Consider the following 20,015-nt stretch of genomic DNA (forward strand, 5'->3'; position numbering starts at 1 on the left):
GGAGGAAATACAAAATAGAAGGAGGGTAGAAAAGGATGACAGATGTTTGATAGGAAAGACGGAGCAAACCACACCAAGCACCCGCTAAAAAGAATTTATACAGCTGAAGCATTTGTAATATTCCCATGTGAAATATGGCACCTTAATTTGAATAATCGTATACTTATAAAAAAGATAAATGATTATCAACACAACCATAAATATATATACATTACACACACGAAAGGCTGGACATTTATTGTCAATTTCTTTTTTTTTTTTTTTTTTATTGTACAGCTCATGAAACTGAAATACAAAACGCAAAAAAATGCAAAGCAATAGTGACATCATAAGACAACACATTGTATCCTAGCATCCATTCAGACAACAAGTACCCGTTCATCTTATCAGTTCAACAAAAAGTTATTTACACTCACAAACAGAAAAACTTCAAACAGACACACAACCATGGCAGAAAGGTTTTCACCAAGGCAAATAAGTTTCGCAAATCCCCTGAAACAAAATAATTACGCGTCAGTAGGAAGGCAAGGAAGCAATCCAAATATCAAGCAGAGAACTTTCAATATGAATTTTTTAAAGCGATATTTAGACATATTGATGTTTTGCTGAAACTTCCTTTACACTGGAAAGCAGATGGAAAACATAATATACAAGGCAATTTCCAAGGAATTACATTTTTTTTTCTGTGTCCCCTTAGCATCATTTGAACACATTTAGATTAGAACATTCCTTCTTGCTTTCTGCATCACTTTTCTTGCCACTGCACAGTCGATTGCACTCCACATGACATCAGGGCAACTCCTCCGCGGCTAGCACCCCAGGATGAAAAGCTCAGTTCAAAAGTTATAACAGAAAGTCGCTGAACATCTGTACCTTCTTGAAGTACTCAGGACTCAAGTGTAGATCACTGGTTAAAAAAATTAAATATATCAGACAATGATTTGTGTTTACTTGTACACACAAAGAAAGAGATTTTCAGTAAAACAGTGAAGGAGGGGGGAGAGATAAATAATACAATAGACAGGGGGACATTATCTTCTTTCCAATACCTGAAAGATTTTTAAAAAATTTCTATGCTGAAAACAATACAACCACAGGCCTAATAAAATGTCTGTCATCACTTTAAAAAAACAAAAAAAGAAACAACAAAAGAAAAGAGAAGAGAAAGCATCTCAGCACATTCCTCATGTGCAACAAATACAAGAAGGAAACAACACAAAATTATTCTCCTCTTGTGTTTCAAACAAATGTTGCTAACCACAAAGGCATTGGGCTTGGGCCCTTTTCCTCAAGATGTCATTATCTGATCTAACCAAAGAACTTGACTCATAAGAATGCAATATTAATTGATATAAAGGATCCTCTGTTTCCATTTGCTGAGAGCTTCATACAAATATATATATATATATAATATATATATTTCTACACAGTTCTTCTCATTTCCCCCTAGCTTCCAGTCAGGGCAAAGAATTAACCAAAACTAACATGTCTGAGAGTGCAAGGCTGGTACCAAACAAAGACAAAGGGACATAATATTTTTTTTAGTGCAACATCGTTGTCAATGATAATACAATATTTTTGAAGAAAATGTTCTAATATATGATTTATGAATATATAGGCATAGGCTGCCCAAGGACATGACAGACTGGTCTTATTTCTTTTCCATCTTTGTCATTCCTAATCAGATCTCAGCAAATTGCTGTGACCTTATTGAAAATTTAGCTTATTGTAAATTTATTTCGCCGCGTGCCTATCGATGTATGTTAGAAGATTGTTAACGAGATGGGCTGCTTCAGACATGCCTGCTAGAGCCAACTTGCTCTGAAAGGATACAACATCCCAGCAGACAGATGAGGATACTCGACAAGACTGCCCCATGAGAATCAAAAACACATGTCTTCTGCGTGCCACAACAAAGAGCATAACGATCACACCATGATGCTGGTACATATGTGTGAATCCAAAAAAGACCAAGTCTGGAAAAAGAACATGTCCAAAAGGCAGTGAATTCTTCTGGAGCAGTCATATAGATTTACGTGAAATGAGACCAGAGAACAAAAGACTAAAACGCTTACTGTAAGTGTTGTCTGTAGGTGTTGACCACGCGGTATATGGCGGTGCGGGTCACAGAGTGTAACCTGTGAGGTAAGGAGGCATCTGGCACGTCCTCCGAGGCTGCATGAGATCTTCGAACCACACTGGTGCATTTGAAATGCTTCTCTATAGCCTGCGTAATATAAATGATTATAGAAGAATTAAGAGGTGATGCAGTAATGAAATGATCAGTACCAACCGAGCACGTTTAGAAGCTAAAAAAAATCACCACAGTTTGAAATCACAATTGTCAATAATTACTTGTTACTTGTATTTTCACATTTGTATTTTTTGATAAAATACCCGGTTTAAATATCTAGATCTAGATCTCTAGATTTCTACGTAAAAATGACTGAAGCGCACAATGCTGTTTAACTTTGTTCACTTCAAATAACTTTTGCCGTTGTGACTTGCGAAATCCTAGTGCGATGCGATAGCCTTTTGATTTGTTTTCATTTTCAACCTCACCCTTGACCTCTGGCCTTTGACAAGGGCCTAGTCACTTAAAATATTTGACTTTACGAAAAACGAGCCATAGACTATATTGACAGCCTGACACAATCGTGACCTGGTGAACTCCCCATAAACCCAGCGGCATGGCCACAGGCAGTGTGCGTGCCGCTTCCCGAGTCTGCTAGGCTATTTTCTGCCTTCTATGACACAAAATTAACAACAGATGATTTTAATGTGTTTGCTTCATTCAAATCCATGAAAGTATAAAAGAAGAGGTAAACTAATGGTACAACAAATATAAAAACTGGAAAAAGTTTTCTATTTTCAATTTCTTATGACACAAAATTAACAACAGATGATTTTAATTCGCTCACTTCATTCAAATCCACCAAAGTATATATGAGAGTTGGGAGAAAACCCTGAACCACCCCATACTTGTCCTCAGTGAAGGACCATGATGCAACTTGGGACAATCCTGGAGACAAAATAGAAATAGTAGACATGATAAATCAATTTTCAATGAGAAAAAAGCAACCCCAAAACCACATTACGACAACAAATTGTCCCTATTTGTCAATGTAGACAGACAGACAGACAGATTGATAGTCCCAGGCACAATTCTGGATCTCTAGTCATCAAACGTGTCAGTCAAAATCTATCATGTATGTTTTGTTGTTATACATACCATGATGTATTGACCTTCATATAAACAGTTACCTAAAATAAATCGTAATTTTATTCAAGAACAAAACAGGAATGAATCAGGCAAGTTTCACAGCCTTCTGTATTAATGCTTTCCATGACAGCAAACTTATTAATAAACCTAGTATTACACTATTGTACAAGGTGGCTGGGGGTATATGAGGAAAAGATGGGGGGTAAGATACCATTCAAATCAATTCAAATTGTGAAATGAATTTCAGTTCTATTAAACTTGGTGATGAGTGTTTGACTAGATAAAAGAAGTCAAATTATATATACTGTCAAACTTGTCAAAGACAACCACCCATTGTCAAGGAGAAAAGTGGTCATCATAGACAGGTAGTCCTCTGGGACAATGTCATTACATTTTTAAAAGAAGTATTGGGGGGGGAGTGGGAAGTGGTTGATTGTACAGGTGATTTTGTCTTGGACAAGTGGTCATTAGAGCAGGTTTTGACAGTATATTGGTAGTTGAGACTTTTATCTCATTTTTCATGAGTTGAAATACATGGCAAAACCAAATAATAGTGTGTTCTGCACAAAACTAAAAAAAAAACAAAAAACTTTTACTAGAATAGAACTTACCTTCCACAGCCCACATGTGCATTTGACAGGATGCAAAGAGACATCTGCTGTCAGTGTCTGGGTTTTCTGCAGTGAGTTGTGTGATGAAAGGTAGACTCGACAATGTGGCTTTGATCTGTGAGAGAAGAGTATTTTGGAAAGACTACAAAACCAAAGCCATGGCTGATGATCAACTTTCCCTTATCAATATGCGCAGTGCGGCATTGTGAGAAGACCTGTCACGAGATGCATGGTGAAGTTCTGAGACAAGATTGACATAAGACCAACAAAGTGAACTGTCAGCTTCCCAGGAAACTGAGATTGCTTCAGAATGCTATCAGGTCTGCTGGGGTAATAATATAGATTGTAAAGCGCATAAAAGTTTGCTGACGGGAATTTGCGCTATATAAAAGCTATGGATTATCATCTAGTCTCTGTATTCACGCATTTTGGAAATGCAAAATTTCAGGCAGGAACTCTTGCAAGAAGATGACAATGAAGCAGAAGGTTGAGCATCATTTTTCAAAGTAAAGAAACTGGAACACAAAGTTTAACTACAAAGACAAGTTTTCTCACAAGGCTACATATTTAACATAGTTTAATTATATATTTCAACTATGAATAGGTCAAACAAAGTAGAAACTCATACATTAAATTATATGACACTGTTTGGAATTGTTAAAATTATAATTCATAAAATCTTGGGATGTCTGTTAAAAGGATCTAAAAAAAGAAGAAAACATAAATTATGTGTCACAACACGGTAGAATCAGGCGCTTGTCAATTTTTAGACATGTTGAGATATTGGTATCATTTTAAAGCTTGTTCATTTGCCTTGCTTTCGGTGAAAAAAAAAAACTCATATATCATGAACAGAAGTCGAGATATTTGCGATTGAAGGAGGTGGGGGTCACCTGGTTTCAGAGGTAAAATTAGCGAGAAAGTGGCTGCCAAAGTTTGGTGACTTCCAAAGCTTGAGAGTCCTTAAAAACTGCAAATTTACATTTTTTGTGCCTTAAATCAACATTTTTAAATAAAATCCACACAGAAATGTGTTTTTACATGGATCTTAGGGGAGTCGAGTCAAAAAACAAAAATTCGATAAAAATTGCCAAATGGACAGAAAAATGTCAGTTTCTCCGATTTCATTATTTTGACGAGTGCCCGATTTCACCACGATGCCGCATAAATATTTTTCATCAACGTAACTTCTTCAAATTTTTTTAAACACCGGAATAATCTTTTAGATAAAACCGATATGCGCTGAAACAGGACATAAAACATCTCATTACCTCTAGACTGCCGTTGAACTTTGACACAACACCCTTGCTTGACCCCAAAGCATCTTTCAGGAACTACCGTCTTTTAGCAGCCACAATTACACTGAACCCATAAGACTTTCAGGGTCAGGAGAGCATTTTGTATCAACTAGAAAGCAGTTATTCTAATTTATAAGAACCCAATAGACTTGAAAAAGCTCTTCAGTTCCTTTGGACTTCTTCAGAATCCCCAGTTCAAGCTCCAAACACACACACACACAGTAGTGACCATTACTTACCTTTGAGAGAGAATGGCTTGCTTGTGCTTCTGTTTGATTATTATTGGAGGGGTCTCCTTAGGAAAAAAAGATGAAAAAGAAGAAAAAAAAAGCACGTTATTTGTAGATAACACAGCCAATCTTTCTTGCTACATTTTCCACTGATTTTTTTCCCTCTACAACAGAACCAAATGGGTCCATTGTCTACTGGCTACATCAAATATTTGTTCACAATATCAACTAGGCCTACTAACTCACTTCATCAAGTATTTGATTTACTAGGTTTAAAGTTTTTCCTCAGACTCATTTTGCATTTTAAAAAATACCTGACTAATGCCCTTCCTGCTCAAACTCAAGAGACAAGACAGAGGACAATAATTTGCTTTGGGTTGCTACCCATGACAGTGACGAATAAAGTAGACAGAGTGCCCCTTACTGAATGAACAATCCCCCCCCCCTCCTCCCACTCCCCACACACACACACACTCAAGTCAAATTTAGCTCATCCTCAAGATACACACAGCCCTCCAATGGAAAAAAGGTTTTCCAAAGGAGTCACTGTGAAGCCATGTGAGCCTTTGTTTGGGTGGAAAACAAGACTATACATACAAGTTTAACCACAAAGGTAGCAACAATAGGAAACTTATACTCAATGATGTCTGCAAAATTGCCAAATAACTACAAAAAAGCCTAAATCAATCTTTATATATTTCAATAATTGTGCAGTACCTTTGCTGTTGGCCCCGTCTGAGTCCAAATTGGAAGAAAACAGAAAGGGACTTTTTGAGACTTCTGCAAAGAGAAAATATTCATGAAAAAAAAAATTAGTTTCAATACTAGAGCGTACTAAGTATCAAGTTGAATGTACATAGTTCACAATTCAACAACTAGATTTTAGCAACAGAACATTTCCATTATTTTATTCCGAAAATCATGTTATAGTAAATTAAAAATGAAATCTCATAAACTATAGTCGTTGCAGACAGGAGTTCACACGCACAGAAATAAGTTAGGTTAATTGAATTCTTGATGGTAAAACACACAATTTCTTGACTGGCTGCACTGCCAGACTCAAGGTAACAACAATCAAAACCAACTGTCCATGGACAAAAAAAACTACTCGTAAAAGTGGGAATAATAGGAGAGATGGTCATAACTGTTACTGCAATCTTTGGTCATACACTAAGCCAGTTCAAGAAGAAAAATGAAATAACTTTCAAGCAATGAACTGGGACAGCAGTACGCACCAAACTAACTGATTACCTCAACTTTGAGAAGACACTGGGTAAATTTTAAGACACAAGAGAGACCCTTTCAGAACAAAATACAGTTCAGTCCACTTAAAACTTAAAATGAAACCTGCGAGACTGGTGGATTTTCTTCAGTTTAATTGGGTTTTTGGTTTAGAGAGGATGTCCAAATGGATGAAAAGAAATAAACTGGGGATTTAATTTTCTTTCAGCTTACCACACTTTTCGGATTAACAATGTTCGGTTTATGCAATCCCCACTGTACCTTCATTAGCCATCTGGTTCTGGCCCGCCACAGCCACCCGTGACATTATCAAGCGATTGGCATCCTGTATTTTCAGGGTCAGCTCTCTGGCTATGTGCAGTGCAGTACGGCTGACGGCCATCCACACCCGGGGGTGACCACCCGGTTGACTTAAGCTGAACAATTCTTGTCTGCGCTGCTTCGAGTGCCGAGACAGCAAACAGAAATCATAAAAGGCCAAATGCTGGAACAAAAGATTTTGATTTTATGTAGGAGGCTGATAGCATGTTTTTTTAATATAATGCAAAATTTGAAACACTCATAAACTCATAAGCTTCAACATAACGAAAGGGAGAGCAAATACAAGAAGCCTCATACTCCCTTGTGAAAAACAAAGTTTATGCAAAAATATAAAAAAATCTCTTGACGGTTAAAAAAATGTGATTGTCTTAAGATACAAAACAGTCGAAACAGGGAAAAACCAAACACCATTCTGGAATTAAAAAAGAGCAGTGAAAATCTTTTTTTCCATAGGCTTGTGATATCTGAATACCTAGTCACTACATTTTCCAAACCAATACCGATTCATTTTCAGCATTAATATGGCCTTCTATGCAAGTGCAGAAAGATTACCTCATCATTTCAGCAAAAATAAGACATCAAAATAGAAAATACTGTAATGCATTTTCCTTTTTTCATTGTTATAAGTTAAAATCAATAATGATGACAAAGTTGTTAAATTGAATATGTTGAAACAAATCAATAGCAATCATGTATTGTTTCTGCAAACAAAACAGTTGAAAGTTGACAGACTACACCCTCGTCTACACACACACTGCTCTTACTTTGCCCATTTCAGAGCTTCTTTTGAAAGGCAAAGACTTTTCTTCTTAGCTCTGCATCTCATGGACAGATATTGGCAATGTAGTGCTCAGTGCATGGGGGTGAGGGGCAGCAGGAGAGATATAATGATGAGTTCAGTCCATCAATTTAACAGTGCATTGGGCATGAAACTCACCTGGAGAAGCTGGGGTTCTGAGGTCGCCATGGCATCACCCAGTCCTCTGTCCTGTTTGGCTTCCATTGCACTCTGGATGTCAAACTGCAAGAGCTGTCAAACAGGAGAAAAAGCTGACTTTCATTTTCAAGGATTTCTTGTCAAATCAAGAAAGATACATACGCAAAGACCTGCGAACTTTTCATATTGTGTGTTGATAGAGATGATATGATCATGACCCCTTTCAGACTAATTGAAATAGCTTAAATATAGGAGTACATCCCAAAAAGCAATCAAAACTCATTATAACCAACAAGTTTCATAAAGAGCTTCTTTACTAGAAACAAATCTTGAGGTCAAGTTTCAACATAGTCAAAATTCATTTGAGGTGTTCTGTCTAGTTTGAGTAAAAACCAGCTACACTGATATGTCAATAGCTATTTAGCGCTGAGGAAAAATAGCAAAATGGGCAAAAAGACAAAACAGAGGAATGGAGCAGAAGTAAAACTTATCAATGGTGACCTCTAATCACATGTCTTATGAAATGTGGAGTTCTAATCAAACTATTATAGTATCTAGCTCTAATTTCGAAAAAAAAGGTGCAGTGAGATGTGAAACTCTCCGCATAAACAAGAGAGAAAATTATTAAGTTCCAGTGAATGACAGCTCAGCTCAATAACGGCCACATTTCATCAGGACACAGAAAGAGACAATAAGAAATATTTTTGTGAAAATGGAAAGAGCAGACAGCACTAGAGCCTTCCCCATCAACATACAGAGTGTGTGTGTGTGTGTGTGTGTGTTTGTGTGTGTGTGTGTGTGTGAGAGAGAGAGAGAGAGAGAGAGAGAGAGAGAGAGAGAGAGAGAGAGAGAGACAGACAGACAGACAGACAGACAGAGATGGACAGACAGACATGGTAGTAGTATTCTGCAAGTAGTCTTGTATCTTACAAAAAGAACACCAAAGCACGTACAACAACAAGAGACCAACCTGAGTGTGGAACACTCTAAGTAATGAGGTCGCGAGTGTCCACGCTGTCGTCAGAATCAAAGACAAAACATATGTTTGCCAAAACAAGCTGATGTCCAGCAAGCCTAACACACTTGTCAAATCAGATTTGCTGGAACTGAGAAAGAGCAATAAAATAATTTACATTTAGAATGATCGCTTTATTCAGAATAAAATATTCAAGTTCATTAGCTTTAAACTAAACATGCACTTTTCAAAGATATGTCCCTTTGATTTTACATTGAATTATCCCTGAAGTGATCAAAAGATGTGGTGCACATGAACCACCTTACATAAATGAACCAACTGACTGTTATATAAATCTTTACTTTCTTACGTTCTGCCCAAATTCTAATTTATTCTCAATGATTTTCTTTAGAAAAACACCAGTGTTCTGAAAAAATATAGAATTCAAATTACATAAATTACCATACATTTCTGGTGAAATATAGAACTGGGTTATTTTTAATTAATTTTTAAAAACTTTTTTTTATCCTCATGGCTATTGTCATAAAGAAATTTAAAAAACAAAAATAACGGTTAGCATATGGCTGCAGCAGGGCTCTTTGGGGGGAAAAAAATGTATATGGTACGTATAAATTTAATCTTTTTTCCAACTCTTAAACATACACTGCATATAAATTGTTACATAAAAATAGTCCTTCCATAAATATAAATTAAATCTGAGAGCTAATTCAGGAGTAAACGAGGACAAATGTCAAAATGCCATCAAACTTCTGACATGGTACTTTTTGAGAGGACGAACATAGAAAGCGACTAAAAAATCTGCCCTAGATGATCATACTTAAAAGAAAGATCATTACTTAGTAAAAACATTAAAGCAACTTTTCTTTTCTTACTCTTCATTCATGTTGAAAGAACTCTTTATCCACAATTTAGGACCACCACCTGAAACAAATTATGAAAAATCTAGTGTTCCGGAAATTAATATATTACAGTTAATAACAAAATTTCTAAATTTTTAAGTGAATGTGTCTGTATTCTTTTTTTTTAAGTACACATTTAAAATGCTGAAAACATGAAGATATTTTGATAAAACTGAAATGTCTCTCTCCTAAAATTATTAAGTCAAGCATTTTCAAAGCAGATTCAGGCATACCTTTAAAATGCAAAGGTAACGAGTACCAATATTAACCCTATCTGTACATTGTGTTTTACCATTGTATCCATACGACGTGGGGAACTCTGTGCCACCACTTTCCAAAGAGGAAATTTACTCGTTTATCTGATCCGTACGCTTTGCATGACAGTCTGTCAAAATGATTTTTTGAGAAATACTGAAAGCTTCAAAGAGACCTTCGCACTAGAAGTATTTTAAAATGTGAAGAATACAACCCCGGGGGAACAGAAAGACCCAGGGTGTACGGATAGTAGTTAATAAATTAATTCTGACTCGAAATTGAGATTGTTTGAGTGCTAATGGCTCTGTTGTCATTTTGAGAGACAGAAGAGCATATCTACTTTAAATGACTAAACAGTACAAACCCAACTCAGCTAGACTGTTAACACAGAGTACTTTGCCTACTTTTAACTTTTGAAGAACTGTTTATTCAGTTTAAAGTTAACATAACACAACAAATTATACAAAACAAAAATCAAATAAACAACTTTCATTTCACCTCTTTCAATCGCTAGGCATGTTCTACACTGAACAGCTATATCTTCATAATTACAACCTGTAAATCTCACAGAAGTCATTGGGCACATCCTAGAATTATTCCTGCCTGTTAAAATTTTATTATATAGAAGTAAACTTTAAAAAACAACAAATCATCCTGATCACACAGCAATTAAGTAACATTACTTTCTTAGCTCATTTAAGTTGCCATTATAAACAAAACCCTGCTCTAACTCCACTTAGCAATCAATGACTAATGAATGAAGTTTTGCCTAATAACTTACCAAACAAGAAGTAGACAGCATAAAAGCAGAGAGTATTCTTAACAGACAGGCCAGCATTTGAATGCAGGATTCTGCTGGCTTCACGTCGAATGAGGAAAAATTTTTGCCTCTGCGGGGAAAAAAAATGATCTCGATAAATCATGATCAATGTATAAAAATCTAAATTTTCTGTGTATTACACTACTGTCATTACAGTGTTTTAATTTTTCCTGTTGCTGTTCTACTCTTACAAAACACACAAAAATCATAATTTTGAAGGTTGATTACTTCCAAGTAACTGGGAATAAACATCTATCTAAGATGAAGCAGCCTTACCTGAATGTGGGGAAAGGACAGATAATTCTGCTTCTGCCAGAAAAACCGGACAAAGTGACAAAGACTGAAGAAGACCCCTGCCTCCACCAGGAACAAGTGTCTCTCATTCAACATAACTTTCCTGCTGTGGACGAGACAAGATAGATCTATATATAAGATGGACCCATTAAAAGTTATGACAATTGATCATCTACCACTTAGATCTATTGCTTAAAATCACAAAGCCAATACCCGCATGGTACTCTAAAATATGTTTTTATTATCAAAGGTTTCAAGCTAATGTCGTACAGGAAGAACATGTTTGAAGATAATAATAGAAACTGGCATGAACCTTATTTTTGCCACGACTCAGTGAAAACAAAAAAAATTAAACGAACATTTTCAATATAGGTTATTTTGCAACGGCATCTTCAGCCTCATGAACACCCCTTCAACATCCTGAAAAAAATAAATATATACGTACAAAAGGCTTTACTCACAACTCTTTGCTATCCAATTCATATGTCAATGACCCCATGTCTGAGCCCATCAGCCTGAGAAGACTCCAGGAAGACACAGCCCCAGTCACAAACGAGACCACCAGGAGAGGGAGGCGAGACCAGCGGAAGAGACTCAATACAGAGTTCAGCCGTGTCTTTTCAATGTCAGCAATCACTGTAGTTGCAAAAAGAGAAAATAACATCAAAACTGAGTTGGTTTCGTTCTGACATATTTCATGTCTTTCATGAGCTAAAAGCATTCATATACTACTCAACTGCCAGCACAGGGTAATTTTTCATATTAATCAATACCACAGTGTTTCACAAAATCTTAAGACTAATGTACTTCACTGAAAGCTGAAAATTTTTACAAAGTACACGAAACAATAGAAGCATATTCATATATGGTATCAATTTAATTCAAATAAGTGGTATAAAGGTGTTCATAAGCATCATCTGTTTCTAGATTTGTTTTTCACTGCACTGGCAGCAAAATGATCTCATCTGGACTACCAGTAGACAACGTGTTGTACAGTAAAAAAAATGATGACAAAAAGAAGAGGATTACCTGAATAATGAGAAAAGGAAAAACGAGTGACCAATGCCAGAAGTAAAGCAAACACGAGAACTGAGGTGAAAAACTGAGAAGATATCATGACTCCAGCAGTGTCTGTGAACAGAATAAAAACAGAAAAACTAATTAGCTCATATTATACATAAATTTATTTAATAGGCCTATAATTGTAGGATATTTTTAATAAAGATGGAGAAGGCAAAAATAATATTATATGCCATTTTTTTAATATTTAAGAAAATATCTTCAGGTGATGACAAATTAAAACATAGAGTTGCCCTCTTCCTCCACATCTTCATTTTTTAATGTAATCTATTCTCACACTTAATAATATGTTTAGTAACGCTTAATACAGACTGCAAGTGTACAAGTTTATCAAAGTTTCATTGGAATCAGAGATGTGTAAAGTCTATAAATCAAATTTGGATATAAGTCACAGTATGTTGGAGTATGGGCACAAATAAGAAAAACATGATCAACTCAAACTCAAGAAAAACATCAAATCACTCCAGTCCACTATTTCTTGAGCAAATTTCATTCTAATTTGTAACTAATATATCACATAATATGTGTAACGTAAGTTTTACTGGTTTGTTTGAGTAAAGAGACGATCATTCATAGCACGGTAAAAAAACAAGAAAGACAGACAGAAACTGTAGTAAATAAGAAAACAGGCAAGACTTTAAAGTAACAATGGCACCCTGCAATTACTCTTGGTACCTTGAAGACAAAAATAAAGAATCAAGCATCAGTTCAGCATTTAGTCTTTCTGATGTCTGATTGCATTGTACCTTGATTAAGATATGGTAGGTATTACTGTTAACTCAGAATAATAATAATAACGATTTCAACATGTTGGCTTAGAAAATTAAACACGATGGGCAAAAGTAAGTAGCACATACCACTGATCCACTGGACTGGGTGTGAAAAGGAGATTCCGGTGAGTAGCACAAATGCAATGGAGAAGACAGGTACGGACAACATGGCCCAACAAGTTGCTGCTGTTGTGCGCCATGGATAGACCTGGAAAATTATTTTTTTTTGGTCAAAAAATCATCAGTTCCCGATATTTTAAATTAATCTTAGTGTTGCCCTATCAAGAGACTGTTCTGGATCCTAAATTAGATCTAATTCTGTGGGTCTCACATATATTCGTTATGAATTAACAACACTACGTTACACTGAAAGAAAAAACATATTTTGACTTTTTATCAGATCGCGGATGTACTTCAAATTTACTCCATTTGTGACCTACTATGCCAGATGGACTGGCAAGTATTTCATAAAAAAACATCTCTTTTTATATACATATATTCCTTACATTTTCTGTCTCTACCGTGACTACGTGCGGGCTCGCTATGTTTATTTAGTTTCACTCAACAACATCTCTTCCGAAAGTGCTGCTGCTGTTAAATACAAAAAATACACTGTTAAACAGGGTGGTGAATAGAAGTCTGAAAATAAAGTACTGGAGGACATAATTCCTGGTGAATGTTTTAATTGTACATTAAAAAATTTTTAACTAGAAGAATTCCAGCCAATTATTTATATATGTATCAGGGAAATCTCAGTAATCCAATTCGGGCAGACTCTAATCCAACGAGTCTGACCTTCGAAACTGGAAGATTGCCATCCTAGTAGTGGCCTACAACAATATTGTATAAATGATTTATGCTAAACTGCTGAATTGAATTATTGTTAAATCTTCCTACGACTAGATAAGATAAGACAACATTTTATTATCCCAGAGGGAAATTTTTCTTGGATGCACAGACAGGACTGTATAAACACATGCCGATATACATAAAAATTTAAATTATATATTACTCTCATTAAAATTCAGTGTGAAAAGAGAAGTAAAGCAGACATATCACACCAGATGCATCATTCAACCACATGCGGGAAGTTAACGACAAAACCTTTGGAGTTATATATGCATACATACTCTAAAGAGCGATACACATCTATGATGCTTATTCTGACAATAGCCTTTTATGCTAGACGATAAAAAATACCTTTATATATCTTTCTTTTTTTGTATTTAGAGACCGTACATATCTGCCACTGCGTGATCTGACAATTTGCGTAGAAAGTGGGTGTGATCTTGTGTTTCAGACATTATATCCAGAGATCTTGCTGGTTTTCTTAATGGTTCTGTAGAATTTTTCATATAATCTTTAACCTTACAATTCCCAGCAGCAATCACAAAATAATAACACGCTTTCAATCATAGAATGGTATAAAAGGAACATTTAATCTTATTATCGACACGAAAACTTTTTAATTTCCTTAAAAAGAAACATTCTTTGATTTACTTTTTTTAAAGCACAAGAGCAGCATGGGGACGCCAGTCAAGTTTGTTATCAATTGTTATTCCACAAGACACTTGTAAGAGCTTACCACCTCCATCTCCTCATCTTTAATAATATATAAATAGTGGTTGGTTTTTGTCAATTGCCACAGAGTAAATTGGAGCTCTTTTGCGTTGGTGAGTAGATCTAGCTTATCGTGATAGAGTGCTCGGTGTTGTGCGTTCGCCTCTCTGTCCCTCTGTGTGTGTGTGTGTGTGTGTGTGTGTGTCTTTTCCTGACCCCGTCCCCCCGATATAACGTGAATTTCTGCTTGAGTTTGTGTGCATTTGTGACCTTCTACCTCTAGAATTGCCTGTGTTGTTTCTACACCAAAGTGTAGGCTAAGGCTAGCCTAGATCTGGGCCTACGTCTCATTCTCATTGAAAACACGCCAAGTTGGTACCGAAGCTCTCTAGACCAGATGCTCGTCCAATGAAATTAGTTGAGAACAAATTGACCCTTAGACACACATTATGTATAATGCTAAAAGGTAGTGTTATTTTCAGACTTGACACCGCTTCACTCGGTAGCAATTGACAAAGCAATTGACGCTACCAATTTAATAAAAGCCTTGTCAAAACAAAATGAAGAAGGTAAAGTTCAAGAATTAGGCACTCTACGGTCTACCCGTCCCATCCCTTTTCCCAACCTGACAAGTTGAATAAATCAAATGCACAACTAGATCTAGATTCTAGATCTAGATTTCTAGATCTACTAAACTACTTTCAAGTAACAAAGAGAAAGTAGAATCTAGATCTATAACTCAAGTAACACAGATTAACAACAGCAATAATCATCAAGCCGGTGTTGTAGAGTCAATGCCGCGTTCATTCAACTGGGATGTGGAGAGCAAACAGACAAGATACGATACCTCTGATGTAAACCAGTAAACAATCGGCGAAGACATTTTGTCATGTGTATGTCGACTCGTCTCGACAAGGTTACATGAACATCAAGTTCTTGTATTTATCATTCAAACTTCAGACTGTGTGTACGGCCGAAGAACCCATTTCCAGCAGTCAGTCAGTTTTCCAAAAATTTCCAGTCGCTTCCCCGTGGTCTTTTTTGAAACACCGGGTGTTCCGGGCTCTTGCCCCCAGATTATTTTCATTTCCCATCCAGAGTTCGAAGAAAAAAATAAACGCCAAAACTAACGATGAGCCTGATACCGCATTCTTCTATGTTTATAATATGCAGGGTATAATAGATCTAGATCTAGTATAATAATAATAAAAAGCCTACATTACAGAACTGGAGTAAAATTCTAAGTTTTGTGCGAAAGTAAATTTTGCTACAATTCTGTAAACCCATACCTCTGCAACATAGACACGTGAGGCACCTTGTTTTCAAAAGTAGACTCAGCGTTTGTCTTACCTTTCAGTCACAAGTACCGTAATGTTATGTACACTGAATATAATAATGTATCCTATTATTTAACACTCACCTGCAGGTTATTTTGTCGGATCTCAGAAAGAGAGAGAGAGAGAGAGAGAGAGAGAGAGAGAGAGAGAGAGAGAGAGAGACAGGGGTGATAATTTGAGGGAGCAGAGTAGTTGAGTGACTGAATGTGTATGTGTGTGCGCGCACGCGTGTGTATGTGGCGGGATAGAGAGATATAGATAGATACTTATAGATAGGAATAAATCTAGAGAGACAGAGTGTATGTGTGTGTGTGTGTGTGTGTGTGAGAGAGAGAGAGAGAGAGAGAGAGAGAGAGAGAGAGAGAGAGAGAGAGAGAGAGAGAGAGAGTTGGAAGGGGATGAGGGCTTTTGGAAAAGAGTGGGAGAGATAGCGAGTGTGAGAGTGCAGTAATTGTATCATGTCGTGTGTGTGTCAGGGAGAGAGTGTGTGAGAGAGAGAGTCGAGAGAATGAGAGAGAGAAAGAAAAAGAGAGAGAAACAGAAACAGACTGAGAGAGAGAGAAAGAGTGAGAGATGGTGTGTATGTGTGTGCGTGCGTGCGTGCGTGAGTGTTTGTGTTAGTTTAGCGAGAGGGAGGAAGGAAAGAAGAAGCAAGAGTGCGGGAGAACAAGAGAGAGAGAGAGAGAGAGAGAGAGAGAGAGAAAGGGGGAGAGTGACATAAAAATGGGTAGAGAGAAAAATGAAGACAATTCATTTTTATGAAAGAAAGAATACAAGATGGCCGAGTAGTGAAATGAAGATAATTACTATACAATGCCCCCCCCCCCCCCCCCGCCCCAAAAATTATAGCAGCAGGCGTATGTGGAACTCATTAACAACAGACTTGTACAATCTGTTCAGTTGTAATCATGATTCAAAATGGGAGAAGCTTTGCTCTATAAAGATGATTGGAAAACAGCCGGTTGCCTGCTTGAAAGTTGGAAAAGATGATGCATGTGTAAAACTTTGCATAGATGGTTGAAGGACTTGAAGAACGTTTTTTAATGTAGGTGTTTTTAAGCCCCCATCAACACAATTTAGATAACTTAAGAGGTGGACTTCCAACCCAGCCTGTCAAAGCCAACCTGGACTGGGAGGGATGCATCATTCCAGTAGAAAGACCAAGACACTTGATAAAAATTCTCTCCACTTTGGAATTGAACTCAGGTCTCCTCCGAGCAACAACGAGCACCTAACCACTACACCACAGATGCCAAAGATTTCACATATTGAGTACCGGGTGCCAAAGTTAATGGTTGGGTACAAAGTGGGATCATTATTACTAAGCAAAGGGTGTCAAGAAGTATTCTTTCACACACACACACACACACACACACACACACACACACACACACATACACACACAAACACACACACAGGGCTATTCAATGGAAAATGAAATCAGAAAAAAAAGCAGTAAGAAAAAGGTATCAAATTCTATTAGCTGCAAGACAAAAATTTGCTGAACCCAGAGAGGTATGTAGACTTATCATGTTTATTAATTTCTTACGCATTCCTTAATATACGTATACATAAAAGGCAGAGGGCACATACTAAAGCAAAACAAGCAATAGTTTCTCTTTAACTTGCATCAATATTTTTCACCAAAGTTTCACAGTAATAATAAAACTTCAACTTCAAGTATTAAATCTCATAAAACATTGTCACTTCCTTACTGAGCTTTCAATCTATTTAGCACATTCTACTCATTAACAATACAGCTTGGTCCATTTTCCCATGTTATTCAAGTTCTAGTACACGAGTATTGAAGGCATCTATACACGTTTACATTCATAAGCAATAATTGAGAAAAGATTAATAAGATTTCAAACTCATCTTCTGACGTACCAGGAACATGAGAATAATGTAAGGGATTCCTTCTCGTTTAAGCGGCTGAACAAAGACCTTCATCAAGCCTGACATTTCCTTTGATTTCTATACATACAACTAGCTCAATATCACAAATACAGCACAAATACATGAATTCAATATAAATCTTATTAACTAATTATTTGTTTGGACACCCTAAGTGAGTTCAATACAACAAGGGGAGAGGAAGAAGGGGTGAAAATGAAACCAAGTTATTGCAGGTTTTATGATTGTTCTGACCCATAATTGACCAACACACAGGTTTCACTTTACTCGTCATTGAACAAAACATTGTTGATATCTCCAAGAAGAAAAATCTACCAGTTAACAATAGGAATTTTATATGAGCATTATTTCAGCAGAATACATGGTATGTCTATGTCGATCTAACTGAAAAACATACTGATGAGAATGACGAAAACTATTCAACAACAAAGTTGGAATGATATCATGTTGAAAAGTTTGCTATGCTAGTTGATTGATCTTTATTGAACTAAAGTGTGTTGCTTTTCTGTTAACTTAGCAGTATTTTTTTCCATAAAACTCAAACTCTTTGTCACATGCTATCAAACAAGACAAAAAAACCACACACAAATCACAGGGAAAAGAGATAGACATACAAGGATCAACAACTGCAAAAGACGATTACATATGTTCTAATTATTCACCATTTTATCATTCCAAAGAGCCAGCTGAGGTATCACAGAGCAGAAAAATTTGAAAGGAGTTCACTATGGCCTCTGACGCTGAACAGAATCAAAAATACATCTTTGCAAAAATGATGTCTGTATAACAAAAACAATATCAGGATAATGAAAACAATATCAGGATAGAAAAACAAAACTGAACCTGTAATTCATATCACATTAATTTCAAAAGAAAAATTCAAGCCTCTGAAAATAATTGCAGGGGCACATGTCTATACTTGCTGAATGGCTTCAATAACAACAAAAAGTCACAGCACAAGAAACGTCATGTGATGGCTAAAATTAAAGAAAAAAATAAGAAACAAAAATAAGACCAAAAAAACTCTCAGTGTTTCTTTCACGTTTTGAAAGAAAACTGACAGTTTCCGTTATGGTGGGCAATATAGCAGTTATCTCTTTGCCATGTGTCCTGTCCTTACTTATATTGGACCTTACATTTGTGTTTTTTTCTCCTGCAAATAAAAACATGACTTTCTGACTTACAGGTTAAATCAACACCCACACTGCATAAAAATGCTAAGCTTGAATGATTATCTTATTCATCTTTATCAAACATAGTTTTAACAGAGAATCTCAAAACATTAAGTTTCTTGTGACCTTTTTGCTCAATACAAACTTTTTAAATATTCAGGAGTATTAGATATCTATCCAATTGAATTCAAAAGTCTGTGATAGATTTTGTTTTCTTCCCAGATTCTGCATAAATGCATTCATTTACGAAGTCTTGATGATAATGTGACAGATTGGCCGGTCTCTGTAATTGTTGGTAGCACCGGAGACCTATGCTTGGGCAAATTGGCCTCTGAACTCGTCAAAGATGTAGGTCGGCACAAATGACTCTACAACCTGCAAACATTGAAAAAAAAAAGGGAACAATGGTAATATCGATTATAGTCAATTTTATTCTAGTAGCAGTTGACAACATAAAAATAAAATTGTGTCATACAGAGAATGCTTTTATTTCATCAACTATCATAGAAGACATACAGTAACATTCGTTTTATGACACAAATGTCTCGACAACAAAACCTAGCAACTAAGGTTGTTTTTTTTTTTTTTTTTAATGTTCAGTCAAGCGTCATGAGATTTTAAGAACAAAATTTCTTTTTGCAGACTATGTTTTTGTCATGTAAGCTGATGGCTTCTACATTTTTAAAAGTACCAATTCCATTTTTCTAAGACAACAGTCTTGTGACAAATTTCAATAAAACTAGATAAATTTCATTTCCATTGAAACTACCTGGCAGAAAATCTCTGAAATGACAATAAGTAACTAGATGCTGCAAACTGAGGCATCCATAAATGAAAACATAACATTAATATTTTATCTGTTAAAAGAAAATCTTTTATGCTGATACAGGCTCATCATCATCATCTTAGCTTGTACCATGCTGGACGGTGGTGTTGGCCACACTGGTTTGGATCTCTAACACCAAGGTATTTTTTAACTTTAGCTATCTAAGGAGGATTTTTCGGTTCCCAACTGACTCAATTTAGTCTTATCAGACAAAAACATTGAACTGGAGTTTCCACCTCTGAAACATTAT

At 36.2% G+C, this 20,015-nt stretch overlaps 2 protein-coding genes across 3 annotated transcripts in view; both read right to left on the reverse strand.

The window, feature by feature from the left end:
* Positions 1-234: 234 nt before the first annotated feature.
* LOC101860186 (nucleoporin NDC1) lies at positions 235-15,575 on the reverse strand. Of its 2 annotated transcripts, XM_005103819.3 has the most exons (16): positions 15,364-15,574; positions 13,044-13,164; positions 12,136-12,237; positions 11,568-11,742; positions 11,089-11,212; positions 10,774-10,882; positions 9,711-9,759; positions 8,833-8,968; positions 7,863-7,955; positions 6,866-7,088; positions 6,080-6,142; positions 5,372-5,427; positions 3,835-3,949; positions 2,922-3,022; positions 2,076-2,227; positions 235-907 (listed from the first exon to the last, which is right to left on the reverse strand). In XM_005103819.3, the coding sequence occupies exons 1-16, from the start codon at positions 15,397-15,399 to the stop codon at positions 844-846; spliced, it is 1,719 nt and encodes a 572-aa protein (XP_005103876.1). In that variant the 5' UTR covers positions 15,400-15,574; the 3' UTR covers positions 235-843. The 2 variants fall into 2 exon arrangements, with proteins under 2 accessions (XP_005103876.1, XP_035827086.1); XM_035971193.1 differs by lacking the exon at positions 12,136-12,237 and having other exon boundaries at positions 15,364-15,575.
* Positions 15,576-17,369: 1,794 nt separating this feature from the next.
* The window catches only part of LOC101860590 (WASH complex subunit 5), a gene marked incomplete in the record, with an annotated part of 30,908 nt that continues 28,262 nt past the window's right edge, over positions 17,370-20,015 (reverse strand). The window contains 1 exon segment of the mRNA XM_035971194.1: positions 17,370-19,314. Within this exon segment, the coding sequence (XP_035827087.1) occupies positions 19,249-19,314 (66 nt within the window).

The sequence above is a fragment of the Aplysia californica genome, unplaced genomic scaffold (assembly GCF_000002075.1).
Source record: "Aplysia californica isolate F4 #8 unplaced genomic scaffold, AplCal3.0 scaffold00391, whole genome shotgun sequence".
NCBI classification, from domain to species: Eukaryota; Metazoa; Mollusca; class Gastropoda; order Aplysiida; family Aplysiidae; genus Aplysia; species Aplysia californica.

Excerpts from the sequence above, each read along its gene's own strand:
- LOC101860186 (XM_005103819.3), bottom strand. The coding sequence starts at position 15,399 with ATGTCTTCGCCGATTGTTTACTGGTTTACATCAGAG. Across the intron at positions 12,238-13,043 it reads CCCAGTCCAGTGGATCAGTG|ACACTGCTGGAGTCATGATA; the intron begins GTATGTGCTACT and ends TTCTGTTCACAG. Across the intron at positions 9,760-10,773 it reads TGCTGTCTACTTCTTGTTTG|GTGGTGGTCCTAAATTGTGG; the intron begins GTAAGTTATTAG and ends AATTTGTTTCAG.